This window comes from Garra rufa, chromosome 12, assembly GCF_049309525.1.
Source record: "Garra rufa chromosome 12, GarRuf1.0, whole genome shotgun sequence".
Lineage (NCBI taxonomy): Eukaryota > Metazoa > Chordata > Actinopteri > Cypriniformes > Cyprinidae > Garra > Garra rufa.
In genome coordinates, this window is record NC_133372.1 from 460,161 (window position 1) to 485,081 (window position 24,921).

At 37.8% G+C, this 24,921-nt stretch overlaps 2 protein-coding genes across 3 annotated transcripts in view; both read right to left on the reverse strand.

Moving 5' to 3' along the window:
• Positions 1 to 1,160: 1,160 nt before the first annotated feature.
• On the reverse strand, positions 1,161 to 10,062 carry c1qtnf6b (C1q and TNF related 6b). Of its 2 annotated transcripts, none has more exons than XM_073851994.1 (3): positions 10,015 to 10,062; positions 6,769 to 6,963; positions 1,161 to 3,691 (listed from the first exon to the last, which is right to left on the reverse strand). In XM_073851994.1, exons 2-3 carry the CDS (start codon positions 6,953 to 6,955, stop codon positions 3,147 to 3,149), a joined length of 732 nt encoding a protein of 243 aa, XP_073708095.1. In that variant the 5' UTR covers positions 6,956 to 6,963; positions 10,015 to 10,062; the 3' UTR covers positions 1,161 to 3,146. The 2 variants fall into 2 exon arrangements, with proteins under 2 accessions (XP_073708095.1, XP_073708096.1); XM_073851995.1 differs by having other exon boundaries at positions 9,926 to 10,039.
• Positions 10,063 to 14,667: 4,605 nt separating this feature from the next.
• The window catches only part of LOC141346755 (transmembrane protease serine 6-like), a 10,939-nt gene continuing 685 nt past the window's right edge, over positions 14,668 to 24,921 (reverse strand). Inside the window, exons 2-8 of the mRNA XM_073851705.1 lie at positions 24,488 to 24,586; positions 24,098 to 24,211; positions 22,051 to 22,167; positions 20,009 to 20,177; positions 19,016 to 19,287; positions 16,309 to 16,445; positions 14,668 to 15,423 (exon numbers count right to left, since the gene is read on the reverse strand). Of these exons, the coding sequence (XP_073707806.1) occupies positions 15,262 to 15,423; positions 16,309 to 16,445; positions 19,016 to 19,287; positions 20,009 to 20,177; positions 22,051 to 22,167; positions 24,098 to 24,211; positions 24,488 to 24,586 (1,070 nt within the window). The 3' untranslated portion in view covers positions 14,668 to 15,261. The remainder of the gene's footprint in view (positions 15,424 to 16,308; positions 16,446 to 19,015; positions 19,288 to 20,008; positions 20,178 to 22,050; positions 22,168 to 24,097; positions 24,212 to 24,487; positions 24,587 to 24,921) is intronic.

Sequence of the window (24,921 nt, forward strand, 5' to 3'; positions counted from 1 at the left end):
ACTTCAATACTCTATTGATTTCCAAGGAGAAAATCTGTACTAATACGCAGTGTTAGGGAAAGTTACTTTTAAAAGTAATCCATTATAATATTACATTACTGCCTAGAAAAGTAACAAATTATGATAGTTACTTTTTATGGAAAGTAATGCGTTACGTTACTTTTGTTTTACTTTTGCATTACTTTTTAAAAGTGAGCAGGGCTTGCTTGTTTGTTTTTAAATAAAAAGGTTTGTTTTTGGCAAACATAAAAGCCATTTCACACCACAATTGAAATCAATAAGCCTCAGGCTGAAGGAAAAGTAAATTCACATCTGTGCAGTAGAACGCAGGAGAAGAAAGTTCAACACTCCTTAGCAATACAAAACGAAGCACAAATGTTAGTCTACCTAAAGTAAGTTTTGCTTATTAGTATGGTTGGATCATCGAAGGTCAGTTGGTAAATAAAATGGGATAAAATACATAAAGGATATTTGTGTTATTTAACGATGATTATCGCAGGTTTGTGTCATATTCTGATTTTGCATTTCATTGTTTTAATTCATTTTGAGAAATACCGAATCTGTTTTTGTGTAGTCTAGGTGAGATGAGTAAATGCATGCTGACATTTAGTCTAGAACTACAGAAATGATCATGTTTATATTTTCTTGTCAATTAAAAAGTAATGCGTTACTTCACTAGTTACTTGAAAAAAGTCATGTGACATAACTCGCGTTACTTGTAATGCGTGCCTAAAGAACGTCTTCAATCCTTCAAAAGTTCTTTAGTGACCTGAGTGTACACTAGAGGGCAGCATGTGCTCACAAACACTACTGAACCCAACACAGACTACAGGAAGTTCCTCTGAGGAAAGAGAATTTACAGACTAAGAGAACCGTTACGTGATCAAGTATGATTAGAAATCTCTAAAGTTATGTTATTACTATTACTGTAATGACTAGTTTTAATATCAACAGAGCAATTGTTTCTGGTGATGGTTATTATTGTCCGTCATTGAGATATTATCCATGTTTATTGGGAAATGGCCTTCAGATCAAGCAGATGAAGGATGAAGGGTCTGTGCGGGTGAAATGAGAAATTAATGTTAGTCACATAGTTACAACTCGGAAATATTTGAGTCAACATGTTGAACTGAATGAAAAACAACGTCTGAGCAGTTGAGTATTTTGTTGCTGAATTTAATAGAAACAATACAAACATGGTTTAAAATGAGCAAAAACACATCAGAATAGAGAAATAGTTGTTTTCCCTTGCAGAAAGTGCACCTGCTCATGGAGCTGCAACACCAGTTCATGAAAGAACCTCAGAGAAACCTTGATAAGGTCATTTTAGGCACCTATTGAACGTGAAAAACAAAACACAAAACCTCCCCTGAGAAACGGAATCTCAGACAGAAGCGTCCGTCTTTCACAGGGAAACCAGTGAAGCTGGATATTGCTGAAGTGTTTGAGTTCTGAACTGAGATCAGATTCACACAAAAAAATCACAACACTGATCTCAGCTGCCGAACAACAGAAACCAGTGTTAAATGGCAGTGGTTCAAATGAAAAGCATCAACCAGTGGTCTATCCCATGACTGACTTACTATAAACTTGTGTTTTTTTTTAATGCTTGACAGACCCATGCTTCAGCATCTTTTATCACCGTTAAAGACCAAGAGATCATGATCTTCTTAAGAATGTTGTTTTTCCAAAAAGAAAGAAGCCACATGTGTTTAAGTAAATGATGACCAAATGTTTGTTTGCAGGTGAACTGTTGATCAGAGATGCAAAACATCATGATAATCTGTGTGAACACAGAAACACAGGATGAGTCTCAAATGCTCCCTAATAAGTGCACTGTCCAGGGAGTTATCATTACTACTGTAGGACTGTAGTAGATTCTTCTCTAAAATTCATCACAAAAACCAGTGAGCATCACGCTTTGACCTGGAACTCATCCTGTGTCTCACGATTCGTCATATATTTCATGATGCTGCTGCCCTTCTGACCAACTACAGTGGAGAAAAGTGAACTAAACACATAATAGCAGAAGAGTATCGGTTTTGTGATATTACAACCAGGAGTTTACACTGACAGAGTCTGACATCAGTGTGTAAGATGAGTGTTGAGTTTAGGGGAAGAAGTTCGATGAATTCGAAATCAAATGGGAAGACAACTTATTCCCAGCTAACAAAAAAAATGTTTTCACAACTTTCACTAGTGATAAAAAAAAAAAAAATTATTTGTAATCTTTAAACATTTAAACATTCAAATAATGTTATGTTTTGGGCAAAATGTTGAAGAAAGCTTTAAATAACATTCTAATGTTTTTAAAACCTTTAAACAATGTTCTAATCACACAGTGTTGCCAAGTCCATGGTTTTCCTGTGGAATTAGGCTGCCGTGGGTTGTTTTTAATGTCTGCGGGTTAAAGCGACCCCGATAACGTTATATTTAGCCACTGGAATGCAAACTGTACCAGGGGAATCCTGGCAAAAAAAAAAAAAGTGTATTTTACCCCTCTGGAGGACCCCCTTTCAAAATGCAACTGAGCTAGTTTGAGTAGCTATTGGGTGGGTTTTGTTGTGAAAACCTGGCAACCCTGTAATTACACTAGAAAACTCTAAATTGTAACGTTCTTAGAACATTAAAAAACATTTAAATAATGTTATATTTTGAGTAATAAAGCTAATAGAACCTTTAAGTAATGTTATCATTCATTTCAACATTTTAGAAACATTCAAAAATTTTTCAGAACTTACATTTTTGGTTGAACCTACAGCATCTGTACTGAAATCACTAGATTCCCAGTGTTCTCTGATGCGGTGTAAACTCCAGTGTGTAATATTTCAGTCATACCACATGTAGATTGAAGTGGTCACAGTGATCGCAGGGAACGAGGGAGGAGAATAAAACACATCCTGCTGGATTTACTAGATTCATTCTGGAACACAGTGCTGCGGCTGCGCTCACTGAACACATCTGTGGGATCGAGAGTTAAAGTCCTGCTCACTGTTAATCGACAGGCTGCTCAGCAGCTCAAATCAAACTCTGTAAAAGTTTTTGTGCCTTTTAAGGTTTTTCTTAAAATGAGGTGAAGGACAACAGCAGAGTGTTCAATTGGAAAGCTAAACAAATGTCTGTGGCTGTTGGTCTGCACCCTCCTCCTAGACTTTAGGAGCCACCAGGTGTCCGTTGAAGGTGATGTAGACGTCCACGTCGTCGCTGTAAATGGCGTTGTCCCGCTGGCGCTTGTAGAGTCGGACCCACACCTCGTCGTTGAGCTCCAGCGGCAGCATGACGCTCTGGCTCTGCATGATGGAGCGGTCGCTGGGCTGCGCGTACAGGATCACCTGCTGCCGCTCGTTGTGCATCAGGTGCAGGTACGTCTCCTTGAAGTTCCAGGTGTGAATGTTGACGTTGAAGAAATAGACCCCCGGGACGAAGCAGTAGAACTTCCCCTTGAACATGTTGAAGTGTTCGCCCAGGTTCACGAAGACCGTGTCGAAGATCATGGCCTGGTAGTAATCGGCGCTGTGCAGAGCTTTGCGTCGGCCCACGGAGAAGGACGAATGCTGGATTTTGCAGGGGTCTCCGGGGGCCCCCGTGTCTCCTTTGCTGCCTTTGGGCCCCGTCACACCTGTGAGTCCAGCGGGTCCATCTACTCCGGGTTTACCGGGCGTCCCTCTGTCCCCTCGCTCTCCTTTTTCCCCTGTCAACAATCAATCAGTCATTATGTTGGGGGTAACACATAATCAGATTACTTTTTCAAGTAACTAGCAGTGTTGGGGAAAGTTACTTTTAAAAGTAATGCGTTACAATATTGAGTTACTCCCTAAAAAGTAACTAATTACATTACCTAGTTACTTTTTATGGAAAGTAATGCGTTACGTTACTGTTGCGTTACTTTTTAAATCTGGGCAGGGCTTGCTCGTTTGTTTTTAATGTAAAAAGTTGTATTTTTGTCAAATGTAAAAGCCTTTTCACACCAAAAGCCTCAGGCTTAGAGAAAAGTAAACTGACGTCTGTACAGTAGACCGCAGAAGAACAAATGTCAACTCTTCAGCAATAAAAAAGAAAAACAAATGTTAGATTATTATTATGGATGAATTGGATCATCGAAGGTCGGCAGCAAAGACATCGGTTAATAAAATGGGATTAAATACATAAAGAATATTTGTATTATTGAACATATTTAATTATTACAGGTTTGCATTGAATTTCAGTGTTTTTATTCATTTTGAAGAACACTGTATCTGTTTTTTTAGTGAGTGAGATGAATTAATGCATGTTCACATTTATTCTAGAACTAAAGTAACATCTTTACTCACGATTTCTCTCAACATGGAGACAGGAGAGCTTTTCATCAATAAATGGGGGGAAAAGGTAACTCAGATATTTTCTTGTCAATTAAAAAGTAATGCGTTACTTTAAAAGTTACTTTTTCAAATAAGTTATTTTTCAAAGTTCACTTTGTTTTCCCATTTATTGACTGACAGTTTTCCTGTCCTGTGTAAGTGCAGAAACAGAGACTATTCCTTCAGCCTGACGATTATTCATTTCACTTTTGGTGTGAAATAGACTTTCCAGTTGCCAGAAATATAACTTTTAATAAATAAAATAAATAAAAAATTAAAATTTTTGTTATATAAAAAAAATAAGCAAGCCCAGCTCAGGTGACAAAAAGTAATGCAAAAGTACCGTAATGCATTACTTTCTATAAAAAGTAACTAAGTAATGCAATTTGTTACTATTTTATTGAGTAATGCAATATTTTAATGCATTGCTTTTAAATGTAACTTTTCCCTGCTAACCAGTTTTAAATGTCAAGCAGCAAAAGTGTGTGTGTCAAAACTGTGTTTGCTTTTACGTCTTCTTCTGCCTGGGATCTGAATAATAATGTTACCCCATTCTTTAAATGTAATGTTTTTCCTTTGCCTTTGGCCCAATGTGGATTTTGAACCATTTTTGGTTCACTAATGCTCCTACCAGTCTCTAGGTGATCTTCACACTGATGATTTTGGATTTGGCCATTAAATGCTCCGTTTGGTTTGGTGTAGCGACGGAGTGTCATTAGTTAGATTTGCATGCACCCAGTTAACCCATTTATAATCAGAGTAATGGCTGGACATTTGATATAAACACCTATAACTGAATGAGCTTGATCACAATGAAATTTAGATACAATTGAAAGTAGTGGTGTAGACCTGAAATAATCCAACCTACAGGAAAAATCATGTAAATGTTTGAATCCAATCATTTTCTAACTCATACTCTTTAAGAATCTGAAACTGGATTGGATCCATTCAGATTGATGAAAATGTCTAGTGGACCGGGTTCAGGACAGTGACACCTACTGGTTGGAAACTAATTTAACTTCTGCAATCTTTGTGTTAAGGACTCTGTTTGCTTTAGATTCATTGTTTGTCATGCTTTGATTTAGTCTTTCCATGTAGTGCTCTTCACTAATACTCATGTTTACAGTGATGTGTTCAAACCCATGTTACTTTATTAAATGACTGGATGCAGGATTTTCGCCTGCTGGACAATAAAGTGTGCATTTTGCTTTGAAGCAACATTCAAATTGCCTTCAGAAAGTGTAAAAATCTAGTTTCTGCTTTTGTCTGTATTTTGTCTTTTAGACTATTTGCAGACTAAAATGCTTTCCAGCGAGCAGTGGTTTCTGCCGGTCGGCAGATGTTATTCACCAGCAGTAAAATTACCACTTATGCAGCTCAAAGGAAATAAACGGTGGTCACATGACTTTGCAGCGACCAATGGCAAGGCCTCATGTGGTGGGTTTTTTAGGAATCTTTCTGAACTGAAATGTAGTCGACCGCTAACTATCCGTCCACTGCGGGTGAAGAGTGAACATTACTTTAGAACAAGTAAACAAAAGTCATGGTTTTCTCTTTTGACTTCTTTGTTTGTTCCTCTAAAGCAAAACTGGGTTACAGCGAGGAAAAAACAAATGCTAAAACCGCCACCAAACATATAATTGTGTATAATTACGACACCAAAATAGACTCAGGAGAAAACACAACAAGAATGCTGTGTGTTCACCAAACTCACCAGTGCTGTGGCAATAATTCATTTGTCAGAATCTAGAAAATGACCCAGATCAAACTTGGACGGCCTGAACAACAAAATCTATAATGCTATTAATACATTTCAGTGTTGATAAAGGACTATAAACTTTGCGTAAGACACTGCTGTGTTTGCTTTCACATCTTCTTGCTAGGATTTAAAAAAAAAAACATTCTCTCATTTTTTGCAATAGTACACATTCCTACAGAGTTCAGCTCCAATCCTGATCAAACACACTTGAACCAACTAATTAGGATCTGAAGGAGCTCTTGATGGTTACAGACAGGTGTGCTTGATCAAGGTTGGAACTAAACTCTACAGGAAGGTGGATCTCCAGGAACAGGTTTGGGCACCCCTGCTTTAGCCTAATACTTTGGGGATTTTTCACCCAAAATATAACATTATTTGTATGTTTATTTGTAATATTCAAAGAACATTTTCTCTCAGTGTTATTTAAATGTTTATCGAATAGTAATATTGTTATTAATAATGTTCCATAAACATTACGTTTGGAATGGTTTGTCCTAACATTTATATAACTTCCAATAAACATCAGTGAAAGTTGTGAGAACGTTCCCTGTTAGTACATCTGGAAGACATTTATACTACATAGAACATACTTTTTAACAGTCGTGTTAGAAAAATTATTAAAAATAAGTACGTACTAACAGACGCCTAAGTGTCAATCAAACTTCGTCTTACCTTTGAGGATGGTCATGTTGATAATGGTGCGGATCTCAGGCGTGTGATTGGCTGCAGGCTGGGAGGCGGGGCTCAGGGGCGGGTCTAAATGATCGCAACACCTGCGGCAGTATCTGGGCGTCGGTCTGGAGGGGGAGGGGATGGACTCCACTGGGGGCAACAACAGCAGCAGAAACACGACCAACATCACGACACCTGCGACACAAAACACAACAGTAAACACTTAATCTTGCAACCAGATGCCTAAAGTTTGGCACACAAACTTGTGAGACAGTTATGGGAGGTGATTATTACCAAATCAGGGTAATAATCCTGAGGACGGAATTTGGCATTTGAGATGCTGTGCGATGAGATCACAGAACAGTTATCCAATCACATCATCTGTTGAGGTAAAGTCACGAGTTTTTTGTTGTGCATTGAGAAATATGTTTGTTTGCATGTAGTCTTATCAGATAAAAAATGTGTCTGCATCAATTGAATGCATAAGATTTTCTGTGCATTTTAGGATTTTATGCACAGTTTGGTGTTTCCAGAGTTTATTTAATGATATCCCAAAATTTGCATACAAATACATGACTGGAAACACAGCTATAAGGAGATAAATAACAGAATCAATTATGGAAACTATGGAGGCAGTTTAGATATTGCTAAATCAGCTCTAAAAGACAGGATAGGGTTTGCATGTGCGTGACGGTCACGTATAGTGATGAAAGTCAAAATATTAAATGTCATGGATGAATATTTACTGAATAATCCACTATTTTCTAGAGGAAGATCAAAATGGCGATTTTCACCTGAGATTCAGAGCTAAATTGCAGGGGTTTAAAAATGACTTTAGAAAGATGGCAGCATCATAATGTTACATTTACACAGAGATTGGTAGGTGTGTTAGTCAAATCTGTTGACTTCAGCTATATTTGTTGCATTATGTGCCAATGGTGGCCATTCACAGATGGAGAAACAGCACCTTTCAGGATTTTTATCCAAAGTTTGTATGCCTTTAACTCAAGATGTATTAAACATATCTTAATGCTTTTTTAGATATTTGGTCTTAACAAACATTCCTGAGTTGTAGGCATTCAAACTTTTGAGAAAAAAAACTTGAAAAGTGCCGTTTCCCCATTTTTTTTTTAATGGTCACCATTGGCACATAATGCCACAAAGATTGCTAAAGTCAACAGAATTTACTAATAGAGTGACCAATCTCTGTATAAATATAATATAATGATGCTGCCATCTCTCTAAAGTCATTTTTAACCCCCTGAAATTTAACTCTGAATCAAAGGTGAAAACGGCCATTTTGACCTCCCTCTAGAAAATAGTGGATTACTCAGTAAATATTCATCCATGACATTTAATATTTTGACTTTCATCACTACACATGTCTGTCTTTCTTTAGAAAAATTATTAGCAAAATCAGAAATCTGAGTCAGGGACCTCTGGTTGAGATGACTCGGAATGACCCAATTCAGTTTAGCCAACCGCAAATGCCTTCTTTTCTTTTTTGCACACTTCTTCATTTGTTATGACTTAGAATTCCAAATGTTTTCCCCGGTTTAAGTCAAGTCAAGTCAAGTCACCTTTATTTAACTGAATAGCACAGCCCAAAACATGACAATAATTGACCATTTTCAGCAGCAATAAACAGCTAAGTTTGTGAGATTAGTGGCATTTATTTGATTGATGACATATTGTGAAAACACTGTACAGTGTTATTATTCAGATCTGATCAATAACAGATCTTAAGTTCATCAGCAGTGTTGTGGGTAGCGCATTACAAGTAACGCGAGTTACGTAATCAGATTACTTTTTTCCAAGTAACTAGTAAAGTAATGCATTACTTTTAATTTACAAGAAAATATCTAAGTTACTTTTTTTCCCCAGTTATTGATTGGAAGCTCTCCTGTCCCCATGTTGAGAGAGAATATGATTCAAAACTGCAATTAAATATGTTAAATAATACAAATATCTTTTATGTATTTAATAAAATTTTATTAACTAGTGCCTTTGCTTATGACCTTTGATGATCCAATTCATCCATACTAATAAGCAAAAATACTTAAAATAAAACATTTGTTTTTCTTTTTCTTTTTTTTTATTGCTGAGGAGTGCTGAACTTTCTTCTTCTGTGTTCAGCCTGAGGCTTTTGGTGTGAAACAGCTTTTACATTTGCCAAAAATAGAGCTTTTTATATTAAAAACAAACAAACCCTGCCCAGATTTAATCAGTAGTGCAAAAGTAATGCAATTAGTTTCCATAAAAAGTAACGCAATTAGTTACTTTTTTAGAAAGTAACTCAATGTTGTAATGCATTACTTTAAAAAAATGCTACTTTCCCCAATGCTGCTCACCAATTACATTTAATCCAACTATAAGCAGTTCTACAAAAGTCAGAGTGTCATTTGTTATTCGGTTTGGACTCAGTTTAATATTGATTCAGTTTAGTTCAATACAGTATCACTAGCAGCTCTACAGAAGACAACAGCCCTTCATCCATCTTAATTCAGTTTAAGTCATGTTCACATCCGATCTGATCATCTCATCCAGACCCATTTCACATTTCTAACAGCGTGTGTTTATAAACTGCACAGAATGAGCTTGAAGTCCATAAAAAATACTGCCAGTCTAATAATTATTAATGATCCCTGTCATATAAAAACCATATGAGAGATGTTCCCATCATGCAGCAGGAGTCTGAGGTTAAATATGTGTGTCAGTAATGAAGTCTCCAGAACAAGAACAAGGATTAAAACTGTTCTAAAAAATGACATTTATAGATCTGGATCACTCATGGAAAAGAGCTGCTCTCTTTCTTCCTGTTCTTAAGTGTAAATTCAACACAGCACATTATTAACTCTAGAGAAGTGTGTGGAGCATTATTTCTGCCTTTCTCTCTTCAGAGCACTTTATCCTGCATGCTCTTCACTTTAATTCTCAGTCTATAGCATTTAAAGAACATTCAGCAAACATGAATGATTCATTGAGACGCAGCAGCTGTATGTGTGTTCCCCTTATGAAAACCAGATGAGAGAGAGAGAGAGAGAGAGAGAGAGCACAAGAGCCACGTCCTCACACAAATGATCCATCTCATTAAACAATGCTCACACACACTTCTATATCTCTGTCCAAATAAATGATATATGAATACATGAATAACCTCGTCTGAGTCTCCTGGTGACTCTCGCAGCCAAACTGCTGTCTGACTGAATCGGAGGAATCCTGCTCAAATGTAAGACTGAGACTCACCGCTGCGTCCTCGAGCACCTTCAGCGACTCCTTCTCTCGCTCCGTCTGTCTCTCCTACATTAGGAGGAGTTTCCCAGAGAAACAGCTTTATTCTTTCTCCCGCCTCTCTTCTCCTCATGCCTGTAATTCATCCTCCTGTTTTAAAGCAGCGTTTGCTCTTTCATCTCTCAGGAAACAGCAGGTAAATCAGGCCGCGTCTGCAGCACACTGCACGAGGAGCGCTGCCATCCAGTTTATTATATTTATTGGCCCCAGTTTGTGCTGTAAATATGTGTAGCCCTATTACAAACAACACATGGCATTGTGGATAAACAGATTCCGATGCCATGCTGAGGAAACCCTGCCAAGATCAAACCCAAGCCAGTTAATGAAGAGAGAAATGTGTTTGATTTTCTCATCAGACAGACACACGGGAGACTCGTTCAGACACGAATGACGCCTCACATCATGAGCTTTGTTGATGTGTTGTTCCAGATGGATGTTTCCACAGTGATGCCGGAAAAACCAGTCATCAGTTCAGAACATTTTAGCACAGTAAAGAACCTTTTGTGCGGTGGAAATGTTTAATGGATGTTAAACGACAACGAGATCACCCTACCCTGATAACACACACACTCTTGGAGACGTCTATTTGACATCTGCATTTACACCTGCAAGATGTAGTTTGCTCATCTGCAATACGTCTATTGGACGTTTCCTATCAGATGTCAAATAGACATCTATTAGATGTCTTTAGGATGTTTATGAATTAAAATGTATGTAAAACTGACATCTTACAGACGTCTGCCAGATGCTTTCGAGATCAAAAAATCTTTAACAGACATCTTGCAGACGTACGTGTGCTATCTGTGTAGCAACCAACCACAATAAACAATCAAGATAAGTCAATCAAAAAAAATTTGTTGAGTCAACTTAAAATAATTTGTTACCTGGCTGCTCAGTCAACTCAAAAAAGTTTAGTCAACTTGAAATGTGACTTAGATAGATATTTGAGTTGATTCAACTTAAAATTTTAAGGCAGCTGGGAAATGTACCTAGCTTTTAAGTTTAACAAACCAGTTTGTTAAGTCAACTCAAATATTACTTAGTGCAACTTAACATTTCAAGTTGGCTAAACTTATTTGAGTTGACTGAACTTACAATTTTAAGTGAGCAAGGTAACATTATTTTAAGTTGACTCAACAAATTGTTTTTTATCTTAATATTTCCATGTGATTTTCATGCATCAAGCAGTTGGGATTTGCTGTATGGTATATTGGTAGTATACACTGGAAAAAGATTTCACTAGTTTCAACTTAAAAACTCAAGTTCAGCAGCTGCCTTAAAACTTTAAGTTATTTCAACTCACGACAATAAAATTTGTTAAAATGACTTGTACTTTTAAGTTGATTTAACTTATGAGTTGAAATTACTTGTAGTTTTATGTTGATTTAATTTAAAATGTTAAGGCAGCTGCTGAACTTAAGTTTTTAAGTTGAAACTAGTGAAATCTTTTTCCAGTGTATACTACCAATATACCATACAGCAAATCCCAACTGCTTGACGCATGAAAATCACATGGAAATATTAAGATAAAAAAACAATATGTTTTTAAGTTGAAACTGGTGACAGCTTTTACAGTGTAGGTGACTTTTAATCAATTTTCAGTTATAAAGTGCTAGTAAATGTCACAAATAATTACAAAGAACTGTTAAGGAACACTTTTTGAAGTTAAAATAGACTAGGTTTTTGTTAAACTCGAATTATCTGTTTAATTTACAACTTTGCTAAATCATTTTACAGGGTATGTAGTAGTTAACATTTGAAGTGGATCAAAAAAGTTCATCAAAGTTGTCCTAAGACAAAAACGGGCGTTGTTTTGGTTTTAGGACAACTGTGATGAAAGGTTTGGATCCACTTTAAATGCTGACTACTGTATATCATTGTCCTCATAATAATGTGTTAAGCCTCTAAATGTCTCAGAAACACATCAGTAACATCAGCATGTTCTGCTCTGGAGGTCATGTGATGTGTTTGTGTTCACACTGACCTTCACTGTAATGAAGTCAGAGCTGAAGATGAACAAATTCAGAGCAGATGTCATTCACATGTGACATGTTCCACATTAAACTCTCTCTTTTTCTCTGCTTAGTGTGTGATTAATCAAGTACGCTTCATCACACACTCATGTAGTTTATCTCTCCTCCCCCATCCTCGCTCGTCCTCCTCCACTTAAAGCAGCGGTTCCCCAGACGCTCCAGAACTCTGGAAAAACCCACAGGCCTTGAGCTGCAGAATGAATCACCAGCAGGAAGTTCAGCCATTAGGGGCTGATGATACGTTTGCTTCTCCAGACGGCAGTGGGACGAAACATGAAATCAGAGATTGTTGCCCTGACCCCGCTCTCTCTCTTTCTCTGGGTTTATTTGTGTTTGCTGTAACTCTGAGCCAAATGATCTCTCACCTCTAAAACTCCCACATTCTTCTATTAGAACAAAATCAGTCTCAAATTAGAACACAAACATGCATGGTTTCATATCCTCCAGGGGACTTTCCACTGTCTTGTTGTTTTTATACTGAGCTGGTGATATATGTATCTCAAAAGTTAGGAGTAAGATTTTTAATCTTTTTTTTTCCTTTAAAGAAGTCTCTTCTGCTCCCAAAGGCTGCATTTATTTGATCACAATGTAAAATAGCTGTGAATATCTGTTCAATTGTAAATTATTGCTGTGATCAAAGCTGAATTTTCAGCATCATTACTGCAGTCTTCAGTGTCACATGATCCTTCAGAAATCATTCTAATATACTGATTTGCTGCTCAAGAAACGTTTAGGATTATTATCAATGTTATTATTTTTTTGATGAATAAAATATTTATTCAAAATAGAAATCTTTCTTTTCTTTTATATTAATAAAGACTTGCATTGTTAAAAAAGATTTCTATTTTGAAAAAAATGCTGTTCTTTTTAACTTTCATTCTTCAAAAAGTATCACAGATTCTAAAACAAATCAGCAGCAAAAGACTGGAGTAATGATGCTGGAAATTCAGCTTTGATCACAGCAATAAATTGTGTGATCAAAGATATTTTATTTAGTAAGATATAAAAATATATATATATTATAAATGTAATACTTCACAGTAAAAAGTTCTTCTGTATTTTTGATCAAATAAATACAGCCTTAAAGGGATAGTTCACCCAAAAATGAAAATTTGATGTTTATCTGCTTACCCCCAATGCATCCAAGATGTAGGTTACTTTGTTTCCTCAGAAAAACACAAACGAAGATTTTTAACGAAAACCGGTGCAGTCTGCCAGCCTTATCATTGACCTGGATGGGCACCAGACCTTTAAAAGTAAACAAAAACATGCACAGACAAATCCAAATTACACCCTGCGGCTCGTGATGATACATTGATATCCTAAGACACGAAACGATCGGTTTTTGTGAGAAACTGAACAGTATTTATATCATTTTTTACCTTTGATACACAGCCACGTCCATCTGTCATGTGCACGAGTTTGGCATCAGTCACGTCACATGAGCACGCGTTCTGGCGTAGAATACGCAAACGCCGGAAGCGATCTGTCGCGTGAATACGACACTCATTGTTTACACAGAGCACAGAGATTGTGTGTATAGCGGCTATTCAAAATGGTAAATACTTGCGCGTATCCTGATTGTTTAAACCGATTTAAAGCTAAAAGATTACGTTAGTTTGCGCAAACTCATCCGGGACTTTTCACTGATTTCCCCTTACGACGTTTGCGTATTCTACGCTAGAGCGCGTGCTCATGTGACGTGACTGATGCTCATGACAGATGGACGTGGCTGTGTATCAAAGGTAAAAAATGATATAAATACTGTTCAGTTTCTCACAAAAACCGATCGTTTCGTGTCTTAAGACATCAATGTATCGTCACGAGCCGCAGGGTGTAATTTGGATTTGTCTGTGCATGTTTTTGTTTACTTTTAAAGGTCTGGTGCCCATCCAGGTCAATGATAAGGCTGGCAGACTGCACCGGTTTTCGTTAAAAATCTTCGTTTGTGTTTTTCTGAGGTAACAAAGTAACCTACATCTTGGATGCATTGGGGGTAAGCAGATAAACATCAAATTTTCATTTTTGGGTGAACTATCCCTTTAATGAATAGGAGACTTGTTTAGGAAAAAAAAAACTAAAAACTTACGGATCCCAAACGTTAGAACTGCAGTTTATCTCCTATTATTAGTTCTATCAGTGTTTATAACTCTGCTGGATGCCCTTAAATCATCAATCAAATGTCAGATTTATTCATTTACTTCTGAGTACAAATTTGTAGATCAGCAAGAACATGTTTTTATGTCAGTGACAACACAATGGAATATAAACAGGTTTATATTGTGCTCTCTCAGGTTTGTATCAGGATTGTACTTATTTCCCTATTTCTAATGTTTTTGCAGTGTATAAGATCCATCTGTCTGTTTACCTGCAAGACTATGGTCATGTCAACTCGCAAATATTTCAGTTCAGTATGTACACAAGTATAGATGTGTTTTGTGTTTCATCATGTGACTCTTCATGTGTTTGAGGGGCGTGTCGCTAATTCCCGCGAGGCGTCAGTCTTGAGCCGCAGCCATTCTGACGCTCAAACGGAGATCTCGCTACAGACAACCTCAGACTTTATGTACAAAGGCTTTATTTGTTCCAGCAAATATGAATTTGTATTGCTTATACATTCATTTCATTGCTTGCAATTTGTCAGCTCCATAACGCACTGCTTTTCTACAAAAGTGCTTTGAACATCATTCAGAGAGAGAGAGAGAGAAAGAGAGAGAGAGAGATCATTAGTTCACACACTAGATTACAGGAAAAGAACTCAAAAGTGAAATAAATCTGCGTCATCGTAGATTCTCCCTCGTGACGTCATCGCCGGCCGCCGTAGCTTTCTACAGAATTTCTCACTTTGGTTTCCACAACAGAACGAAAGTCGTGCATGTTTGGATGAACATGAGTAAATGACGACAGAAGCTTCAGTTTTGGATGAATCATCTTGAGACGTCTTGGCTATTTCTATTCTAACTGATTACAACTAGAATGCGTAAAATGATCAAATCATGTCTTTCGAAGAGCAGCGGATATTAAATGAGGTTATATTTAGTCCAGATGAACATCATTTCATCATCAAACCACATTTCCTGTCAAGCTCAGAGCACAGGAACTGAATGCAAGGAAACAGGTTGTGGAGGTTTTTCACTTAAATGGTCGCAGATGAGAGTTCAGGTGTTTCTCAGGAGGAAATGAGGCGTTTGATCCATCCGGTGAGTTTGGTGATACGCGTGTAAACCCCGTAATAATCCGGCCGTCCGCAGCCCCTGCCCCAGCTCACCACACCGGCCAGAAACCAGCGTCCAGACGGCTCCTGACACACCAGCGGCCCACCGGAGTCACCCTGACAGAGAAACACACGCGTGTAAATCAGCGGCTCATGCTTAGGCTACAGCATACAGTGCCTTGCAAAAGTATTCATACCCCTTCATTTTTTACAGATATAGATTTACACTCCATACACCATAATAATGACAAAGCACAAACCAGATTTGCAAATGTAGTAAAAATAAAAGACTGAAATAAGTAGATTGCATAAGTATTCATACCCTTAACTCAGTCCATAGTTGAAGCAGCTTTACAGCCTCAAGTGTTTTTGGGTCTGATGTGAGCATCTTTGCACATCTGCATTTGGCAATTATCTGCCATTCTTTGCCTCACCTTTTCACCTCTCCATCTCTGTCAGCTTGGACATTTTCTAGAGTCCTAGTTGTTCCAATCGTCTTCCATTATGGAGAATGCTTCTGTCAACCTTCAATGCAGCAGATTTGTTTCTGAACTCTTCTCTAGATCATCGCCTTAACGCAAGTCTGTCTCTGAGCTCTACAGGCAGTTATCTTGGTTTTTGCTCTGATCTGCATTTTCAGCTGTTAGACCTTTTCTGAGAGGTGTGTGTCTTTCTAAATCAGACTCATTCAAATGAATTTGCCACAGTTTAACTCCACTCCAAGTGTAGGAACATCTAGAAGCAATATGAATGCTCCTGAGATACATTTCCAGTGTCCCAGAAAAGGGTATGAATACTTATGGAACGGGATCTTTTCAGTTTTTTATTTCTAATAAATTTGCAAAGTTGTTACAAACCTGTTTTGGAGTATGAGATGTAGATTAATGTGGAAAAAAGTCATTTTAAGCAGTTTAACATAATGCTGCAACGAAACAAAATGTGAAAAAAAAATGAAGGGGTATGAATACTTTTGCAAGGCCCTGTATGATGGTGACGCCTCACCTGACAGGAGTCCTTCCCTCCGCTGCGGTAACCGGCGCAGATCATTCTGGGCGTGATCAAATAACCGTAGGAGCGCACACAGGCGTCTTCACTGACCAGCCGCACGTCTACTTTCTGCAGAACGTCACTGACCGCTCCTAATGGACACACACAGATCAAGGAGAGATTTAAAGATGGGAACAGAGAGACAGAAGCTTTAAACCTCTAATTAGGTTCAGTCTCCAGCGTCAAGAAGGATTTTCTAGATGAGTAAAAATTGTCTTGTTTTCAGAAAAAAAAAGTCAAAATTAAGTGCATTTTTGCTTGAAACAAGCAAAATAATCTGCTAATGGTGTAAGAAAAATAATCTTGTTTTCTGTTTAAAATAAGAGTTTTTTTGCTTACCCCATTGGCAGATTAATTTGCTTGTTCTAAGCAAAAACTCACTTAATTTTGACTTGTTTTTTCTGAAAACAAGAAAATAATTTTTACTCATCTAGAAAATCATTCTTGATTTAAGAATTTTTAGATATTTTGGCTGGAAACAAGACAAAAAATCTAAGCTATAAAAGCATTTTTTGCAGTGCAGTTTTAGTGGTTTAATGTTTTGTTATCCAGGGATGCAAACTAATTTACAATTTAAAGGTTAATTTACCCTAGACTCTACATTAAAACCCTCTCTCTGCTGATCTCAGGTCACATTCACACTGTTTTTGTGAAATATATTCATCTATAATAACAATTTAAAACTGTACACTGTACAGTAAAAAAAAAATGGTAATAATTTCATTTTTTTAGATTAACAGTAAATTTACAATACTATTCTTAATTTATTTGCTGTTAAAACACCATAAAGCTTCTTTTTTTTTGTAGAAAACTGCAGCGGAGCGCTTAAATTCAGCATAAAAATGTAAATTCACTTTATCTATTTTAAAACTGCAAGTTATAGATCTGTGTACATGTTTTATTTATTTATTTATTTTTTTGTCCTAATTGGATCTTTTAGCGAAGCATTAGTTTGACGTATGCAGCATTTCTTCAATCATTTAGTGCTCTTAAACTCCGCCCCTGCAAGCTCACACTCATTTGCATACAAGTCGAAAGCCACACCCACATCTCAACATCCAGTCTATTGAGTATGAGTTTGTTTCATCTATTAAACACAAAAAAAGATATTTTGTGGAATGTTAATTAAACAGCTGACGGTACCCGTTGATATCAATACTATGGAAAAAAAATACTATGGAAGTCAATGGCTGCTGTCAATTGTTTGGCTACACACATTATTCAGAATATCTTCTTTTGTCTTTAACAGAAGGAAGAAACTCAAACAGATTTGGAACATCTTGAGGGTGAGTAAATGATGGCAGGATTTTCATTAGTAAGTGAACGGTCTCTTTCAGTCTGCAGTATGTGTGTGTGTTGACTCACAAGATGCGTTATCGCTGTGTTCCACTTCACTTTTAGACACGCACTCGTGAACTTCCCTAAGCACTTCCCCTTGGGGGAATCCCTACTGCCATTTTAAAGTGTGTTCCTCTTTGTGAAGTGGAGGAGGGAGATTTATACGGACAGACTCTCAACCTCTTGATTTTGACCACTCCGCTCCACAGACCACCATATATATAATAAATCAACTCCATAAAGGATTTTAAGTGTTCAAGGGGTTAATGTAGTAGTTTACGTATAGAACAAAAAATTACAGATAATTTACTCACCCCATTGTCATCCACAATGTTCATGTCTTTCTCTTTCAGCTGTAAAGAAATTATGTTTTTGGAGGAAAGCCTTTCAGGATTTCTCTCCATATAGTGGACTTCTATGGTGCCCTGAGTTTGAACTTACAAAATGCAGTTTAAATGCAGCTTCAAAGAGCTCTAAACGATCCCAGCCGAGGAAGAAGGGTCTTATCTAACAGAACTATCAGTTATTTTCTAAAAAAAAAATACATTTATATACTTTTTAACCTCAAATGCTGGTCTTGTCTAGCTCTCTGATGCGGATGTGTACTCTGTGCACAGTTAGGGTATGTCTAAAAACTCCCATCTCATTTTCTCCTCCAACTTCAAAATCATCCTCCATCGCTGCAGAACTACCGACTCAGTGTTTACAAAGTGAACGTGCAAAGAAGATCAAACACTCTTTACAAAAAAAAAGGTGAAACAGCAATGTAGGATGATTTTGAAGTTGGAGGAGAAAATGAGGAGGGAGTTTTTAGACATACCCTAACTGTCTTGAACTGAAGTGCACAGAGTACACAGTAAAAAAATTGTACAAAATGGCTAATGGTTTCGCTAGATAAGACCCTTCTTCCTCGGCTGGGATCGTTTAGAGTCCTTTGAAGCTGCATTTTGGAAGTTCAAACTCAGGGCACCACAGAAGTCCACTATATGGAGAGAAATCCTGATAGGTTTTCCTCAAAAACAATTTCTTTACGACTGAAGAAAGAAAGACATGAACTTGGATGACAATTTTTGCTCTGGAAGTGAACTAATCCTTTAAGACGTTCCAATTCAGCCCATTGCAAGGGTTCTGCCAATAGTGGGCACTTGTGCAACGTAATCAATGATGTACACACGTAAAATTGAGACAGAAGGGCATAAAAAAAAGAACTGAACCACAGCCTATGTGTTAGTTTTTGACGTGTCTACACCACAGCTCAGTTGGAGTCAGAACTGTCCATTTTAACAGTGTACAAGTAAAAAGAGCGTGTTTGTACAGGTAATACCTCCCTCCCGCAGCGCGCCCCATCCCGTCACCCAGCACAGCACGTCTGTCTCCAGCTGGTGCGTCTGGGGCGGCAGACAGACCGGATGAGCCAGAGTCCCCGACCACACGGGCCGCGCCAACCGCAGCAGCGCCACGTCGTAGTCGTGCGTCTCATCGTCATAGTAGTGATGCAGGTGGATGTGCGACACGCGGATGGCTTCCTCCGTCTGACTGTTGCCATAGAGACGCAGTTTGCCCAGATAGACGGTCCACACGGACGGAGAGAAGAACCTGCAGACAGAAGTGTTCGGCAGGACGGAAGGAGCATGGACAGACACATAGGGCTGTTCGATTCTGAAATTTTTCGAATGTAAAGGTAATATGAAGCTTAATTATGATTTTTCTGTAGCTCAGACTAAATTGTAATTTTGTCTGCATTGCCCATAAAATTAGTCATAACCCACAGCTCAGCAGTGCGTTTGTTGCGTGAATAGAACAAGATATGACGTGTCTCAAATGACAAAATTAGCAAACTATACACTGAAACAAAATAAACAGAACTTTAACAACAACACTGAGACAAGAGCTTGTGGCGTAGCTGTCAATCAGATGTGATCTCGGGCCACTGATATGTGCTTATTATCATTGGCTGATAGAACAGTTAAAAATAGCATTTTTTCAAGATGTAAACAAGACCCTTGATCACGTCATGATCTATTCTGTCATGCAGCGCTCAAAATTGTGGACAACATGAACCAGTTCCCCAATAAAAAACTTCTGAATCGTTTTTTTGACCTGGTTCATTTAAATGATCTATCCAAACAAATATTTTCACGGAAGAGAATCAGACTCATAATAACTATTAGCGAGCAATAGGCAAATTGATGGGTGCTCTGAATGAGGAGTTGATTTCCCTTGATGGGTTTGGAATCGACCCTCGATTTTCAACGCCTTGGAATCAGTTTTTGGAATCGATTCCCAGCCCTACAGACACACAGACAGAGATGCTTACCCGTCATCATAGAAGCAGTGAGCCGCAGACACCACCCACTGGGCGGAGACTAACGCCCCTCCACATATGTGCCGCCCACTGATCTGCAGACTGGCCTGCCATGGCCACTCCCCCTCCACCGCATCGGCCCCGCCCACCACACGACTGCTGAACGGCCGCAGGCCACAGTCTACAGAGAGAACGTCATCAGAACACGCATACACTCACACTTATACATAGGGCTGCCCCCTAATCGTCCACTAACCTTTAGGCAACATCAAGAGGCATGGTCGACCAAAATATTACTAGTCACTTAGTCGCAGAAAAAAAAATTCTGCAGGAAGTCACGCAGTCGGTGATGGACAGATCGTTATCAGCTGGTTTATATATCGTCACCTTAGAATTATAAGGTTCTATCTGCATTCTGAGCTCTTTCGAGATATAGAGCTTCAAAGTTTTTGTTCCATAGACTTCTGTAGATAATAGATATAGATCTGTAGATATAGAATAATGTAAATAAGTTGTCACAGAATAAGAATATGTGAATAACTCAATTTTGACAAAAATGTCAGATAAAACCTTATAATTCTAAGGTGATGAAATGTAATATAGTACATCAGGCAGGACATCCAAATGCTTGTCTTTCGTTTTTTCTACCTCAAATATGGCTTTTCATCTGAAAGATGTACAGTACAGACCAAAAGTTTGGACACACCTTCTCATTCAAATGATTTATTAAAGTTTTTACTCTACATTTGTGCAGTTTTCAGTGGGTTCGTGATTTATATATATATATATATATATTAATAAATAAATATTTTTTAAATGGGTTTTAATACAAAAACTGATTTTTTTTAAATGTAAAATTCACTTTATAAAAGACCCACATTTCTAACTTTAATTCATGGGGATAACATGGATAATTTCACATGGTTTAGTGTAAGATTTTTGCCCATCTTTAGGAAAATCCAGTTTTAAAAGTAAAAAAAATAACTTTTACCAGTAGGTGGCTGCAGAGCTCCACTATTTGCTATTTGACCACCTGAAAGATATTTTTTCACAAGTTTTTTCAGTTGAATAAATATCTACAGTAAAGACCAAACGTTTGGACACACCATCTCGATCATTTGAATGAGAAGGTGTGTCCAGACGTTTGGTCTGCACTGTATGTAGTAGCAACTTTACATGGCAGCTCAATCTAGAAAAATAACCTAGAAAAATGTGCGCTATTAAAGTGTCTGAACAGATGTGGAAGTTGAACAATAGTGCACTCACTGCATGACAGATGGAGGCGCTCACCTGAACTTAAAGGATTACTCCATCCCAAAATGCAAATTTTGTCATTAATCAAGGGGATACTCTCCAAAATGGTGCTACAGTCACATGGAGGAGACGAATTGTTGAATAAAGCCGTTATTTTTGGTTTCTTTGCGTACAAAAAGTATTCTTCATAAAATCTTCATGAACCACTAATGGCAGATGGACTATTTTGATGACATCTTTCAAACTTTTCAGGGTCTTGACGATGTTATTTACCTGGCAGTCAATGGGAGAGTTACAAACCTCCCGGTTTTCACCCAAAATATCTAAACTTGTGTTCCAAAGACGAACTAAGCTTTTATGGGTTTGGAACGACATGGGGGTAAGTGATTAATAACAAAAAATCATTTTGGGGTGGAGTAACCCTTTATATACATATTTTGAATATTTAAATTTATTTAAATTTAGAATAACAACGAACGTTGTGCTTTTGTAAAATAATTAAAGCGAACTAGATGCGATTTCTGCAGTCTCGGTCTCTGTGAACTTGAGCACAAAACTTGTTTATACTTTTCTATTGTGCTTATTAGGCTACGTAGGCAATTAAAGGCTCATTATTATGATGCATATAGTTTATTAATTAATGTGGAACTAATAGACGACTAATGCTTAAAATGAATGACTAAAATTCGACCAGAAAATTTTTTAGCCGAGGACAGCCCTACTTATATATGGTGTCATATGCTAAAACACACACACACACACACACTTACACACACACACACACTTACACACACACTTACCGCAGTATTTCTCATCAGATTTATCAGGACAGTCCGTAATAAAGTCACATTCAGGGTTTGGCTTCTTTAGACATGTTCCATCTCCACATTCATACGTCCTGTCAGAACACGGTACACCTGAACACACACACACACACACACACACACACACACACACACACACCTTTACTTAGAAATCTAAATGGGCACATTCCACAGACTGATATTTCTTGAATATACAGCTATTTATATTTTATATATAGTACATTTTTGTATTGCATTAAATTCATACTTATGTAAATGCATCAATTATTACATGAAAGTTATTCTACTGTATTTCAGTTTTTTACAGACGCTAGGACACATTTCTCAATACTTTGGTCACTTTTGCAAAACTCTTCACACAGTGAGCACAACAGAAGTCTATGTGGGCTAAACTGAGGATCAATTATCATTGTTTTGGCACAAAATGCATTCAATAACTACATCTCTCAAATTTCATGAATTCTTTTCTCACTCAGACACAACAACTGACAAAAGTCTTTGTACGTACAGGACATTTTGCACGTGCTTACATACTGTTTTCAAAACTGTGAAACTTATGTTCAAAACAATAACATAATGCAAAACTGAACAAGACAGCAAAATTCAAGAGCAATATTTCATTGAAACATATTTCAAATCTAAAAATGCAGTTTAACCAGCCCCAGCTGATTCTCAAGGTAGATGAACATCTGCACAGGTGTTACTCTTTCAATTTCATTACAAAAGGAGACAACTGCTGAATAGGTTTGTATTGTGATGTAAACATTGTTTTGTGGGTGACAAAGTGTGTTTGTCGACTGTCAACCTTTGCTAGTGTTCTGGAAGAAAGAGTTTATTTGAGACCTGAATAAAGTGTTTTGGTAGTTGTAGTGCATTTTGAATGTGAAATGAACTGCTTTGCCAAACTGAAAGTCAGTTAGGAGAATTGTGTGAAGAGTTTTGCAAAAGTGACCTTTATTGAGTATTGAGAAATGTGTCCTAGCGTCTGTAAAAAACTGTAAAGTCCCTGCATGAGAATTGTAGGGGTTAAATGTGTTAAATAATGTCAAAAATAAATAATTTTATAATTTAACTTAATTTTAACTTAATGTATGTGTGTGTGTGTGTGTGTGTGTGTGTGTGTGTGTGTGTGTGTGTGTGTGTGTGTGTGTGTGTGTGTGTGTGTGTGTGTGTGTGTGTGTGAGTGTGTGTGTGTGTGTGTGTGTGTGTGTGTGTGTGTGTGTGTGTGAGTGTGTGTGTGTGTGTGTGTGTGTGTGTGTGAGTGTGTGTGTGTGTGTGTGTGTGTGTGTGTGTGTGTGTGTGTGTGTGTGTGTGTGTGTGTGAGTGTGTGTGTGTGTGTGTGTGTGTGTGTGAGTGTGTGTGTGTGTGTGTGTGTGTGTGTGTGTGTGTGAGTGTGTGTGTGTGTGTGTGTGTGTGTGTGTGTGTGTGTGTGTGTGTGTGTGAGTGTGTGTGTGTGTGTGTGTGTGTGTGTGTGTGAGTGTGTGTGTGTGTGTGTGTGTGTGTGTGTGTGTGTGTGTGTGTGTGTGTGTGTGTGTGTGTGTGAGTGTGTGTGTGTGTGTGTGTGTGTGTGTGTGTGTGTGTGTGTGTGTGTGTGTGTGTGTGTGTACTCATATTCACTATGTTATGGGGGCCAAATATCCCCTCAAGTATAGTAATATCAGTAAATTTTGACCTTAGGGGACATTTTTTAGGTCCCAATGAGAAAACAAGCTTATAAATCACTAAGAATGAAGTGTTTTGAAAATCTAAAATTGCAGAAAGTTTCCTGTGAGGGTTTAGGGTAAGGGTTAGGTTAGGTTAAGGACATAGAAAATAGTTTGTACAGTAGAAAAACCATTACTGTACAAACTATGGAATGTCCCCATTATGATAGGAATGCAAACGTGTTTGAGGGAAGTTAGGCTTTTTTTATTGCGGAAAACAAATATGCTAGAAAACAGGTTACTAAACACACTAAATACTGTTTTGGTTGATATCTAAATAAGCAAGTGTTTGTGTGAGGGTCAGTGGTTGTGTGAGGTACCGTGTGTGCAGTTCTCCTCATCGCTGCCCTCGATGCAGTCTGGATGCTGGTCGCACACTTTATAGTAGTCCACACACTGACTGTCCTCTGAGCACTGGAACTGAGCAATGCACACTACACACACACACACACACACACACACACATTCAGACAACATTAGTTAAGATTACTTCAGCCGTTTCTATTTTTTAGTAAAGTGTTTTTTCTGTACGCTGCTTTTTTTTCCTCTTGCATAATTTAAGTGACTCATTTACAGAGATATTCATGTCTCTGCCCACACTCTGATCATTTTCACTTCCTCACTTCCTTTCTTTAGAATTTGTTACAAAATGTCAATTGCCATTAGTCATACAAGTTTTCGAGCAGCATGCAGCAAAGACGGGGATTTACCACAGTTTCTCTCATCTAGTCCGTTGGGGCAGTCGGCGATACCGTCACACGCCGGCACACAGAGACCGTTGATGTTACAGAGCACCTGACCGGGACAAGCTGACCAACACACACACACACACACACACACACACACACACACACACACACACACACACACACACACACACACACACACACACACACACACACACACACACACACATATGCAGCCATTAAATGCACATTCAAAATGTTCAGGAGATTACACTACAATTAAAACATACTACAGTTTCAGAATTCATACTACATATGAATTATTCTTCTGAAACACCTGCATTTGAAAGTAGGAGAATCACACTAGTTGCATTTCTATTACCATTTAAATTGTGCAAAATGAAATTGCCAATTGAAAATATGCCTACTGGAAAGCGTCAATTGAACAAAAATTCCCA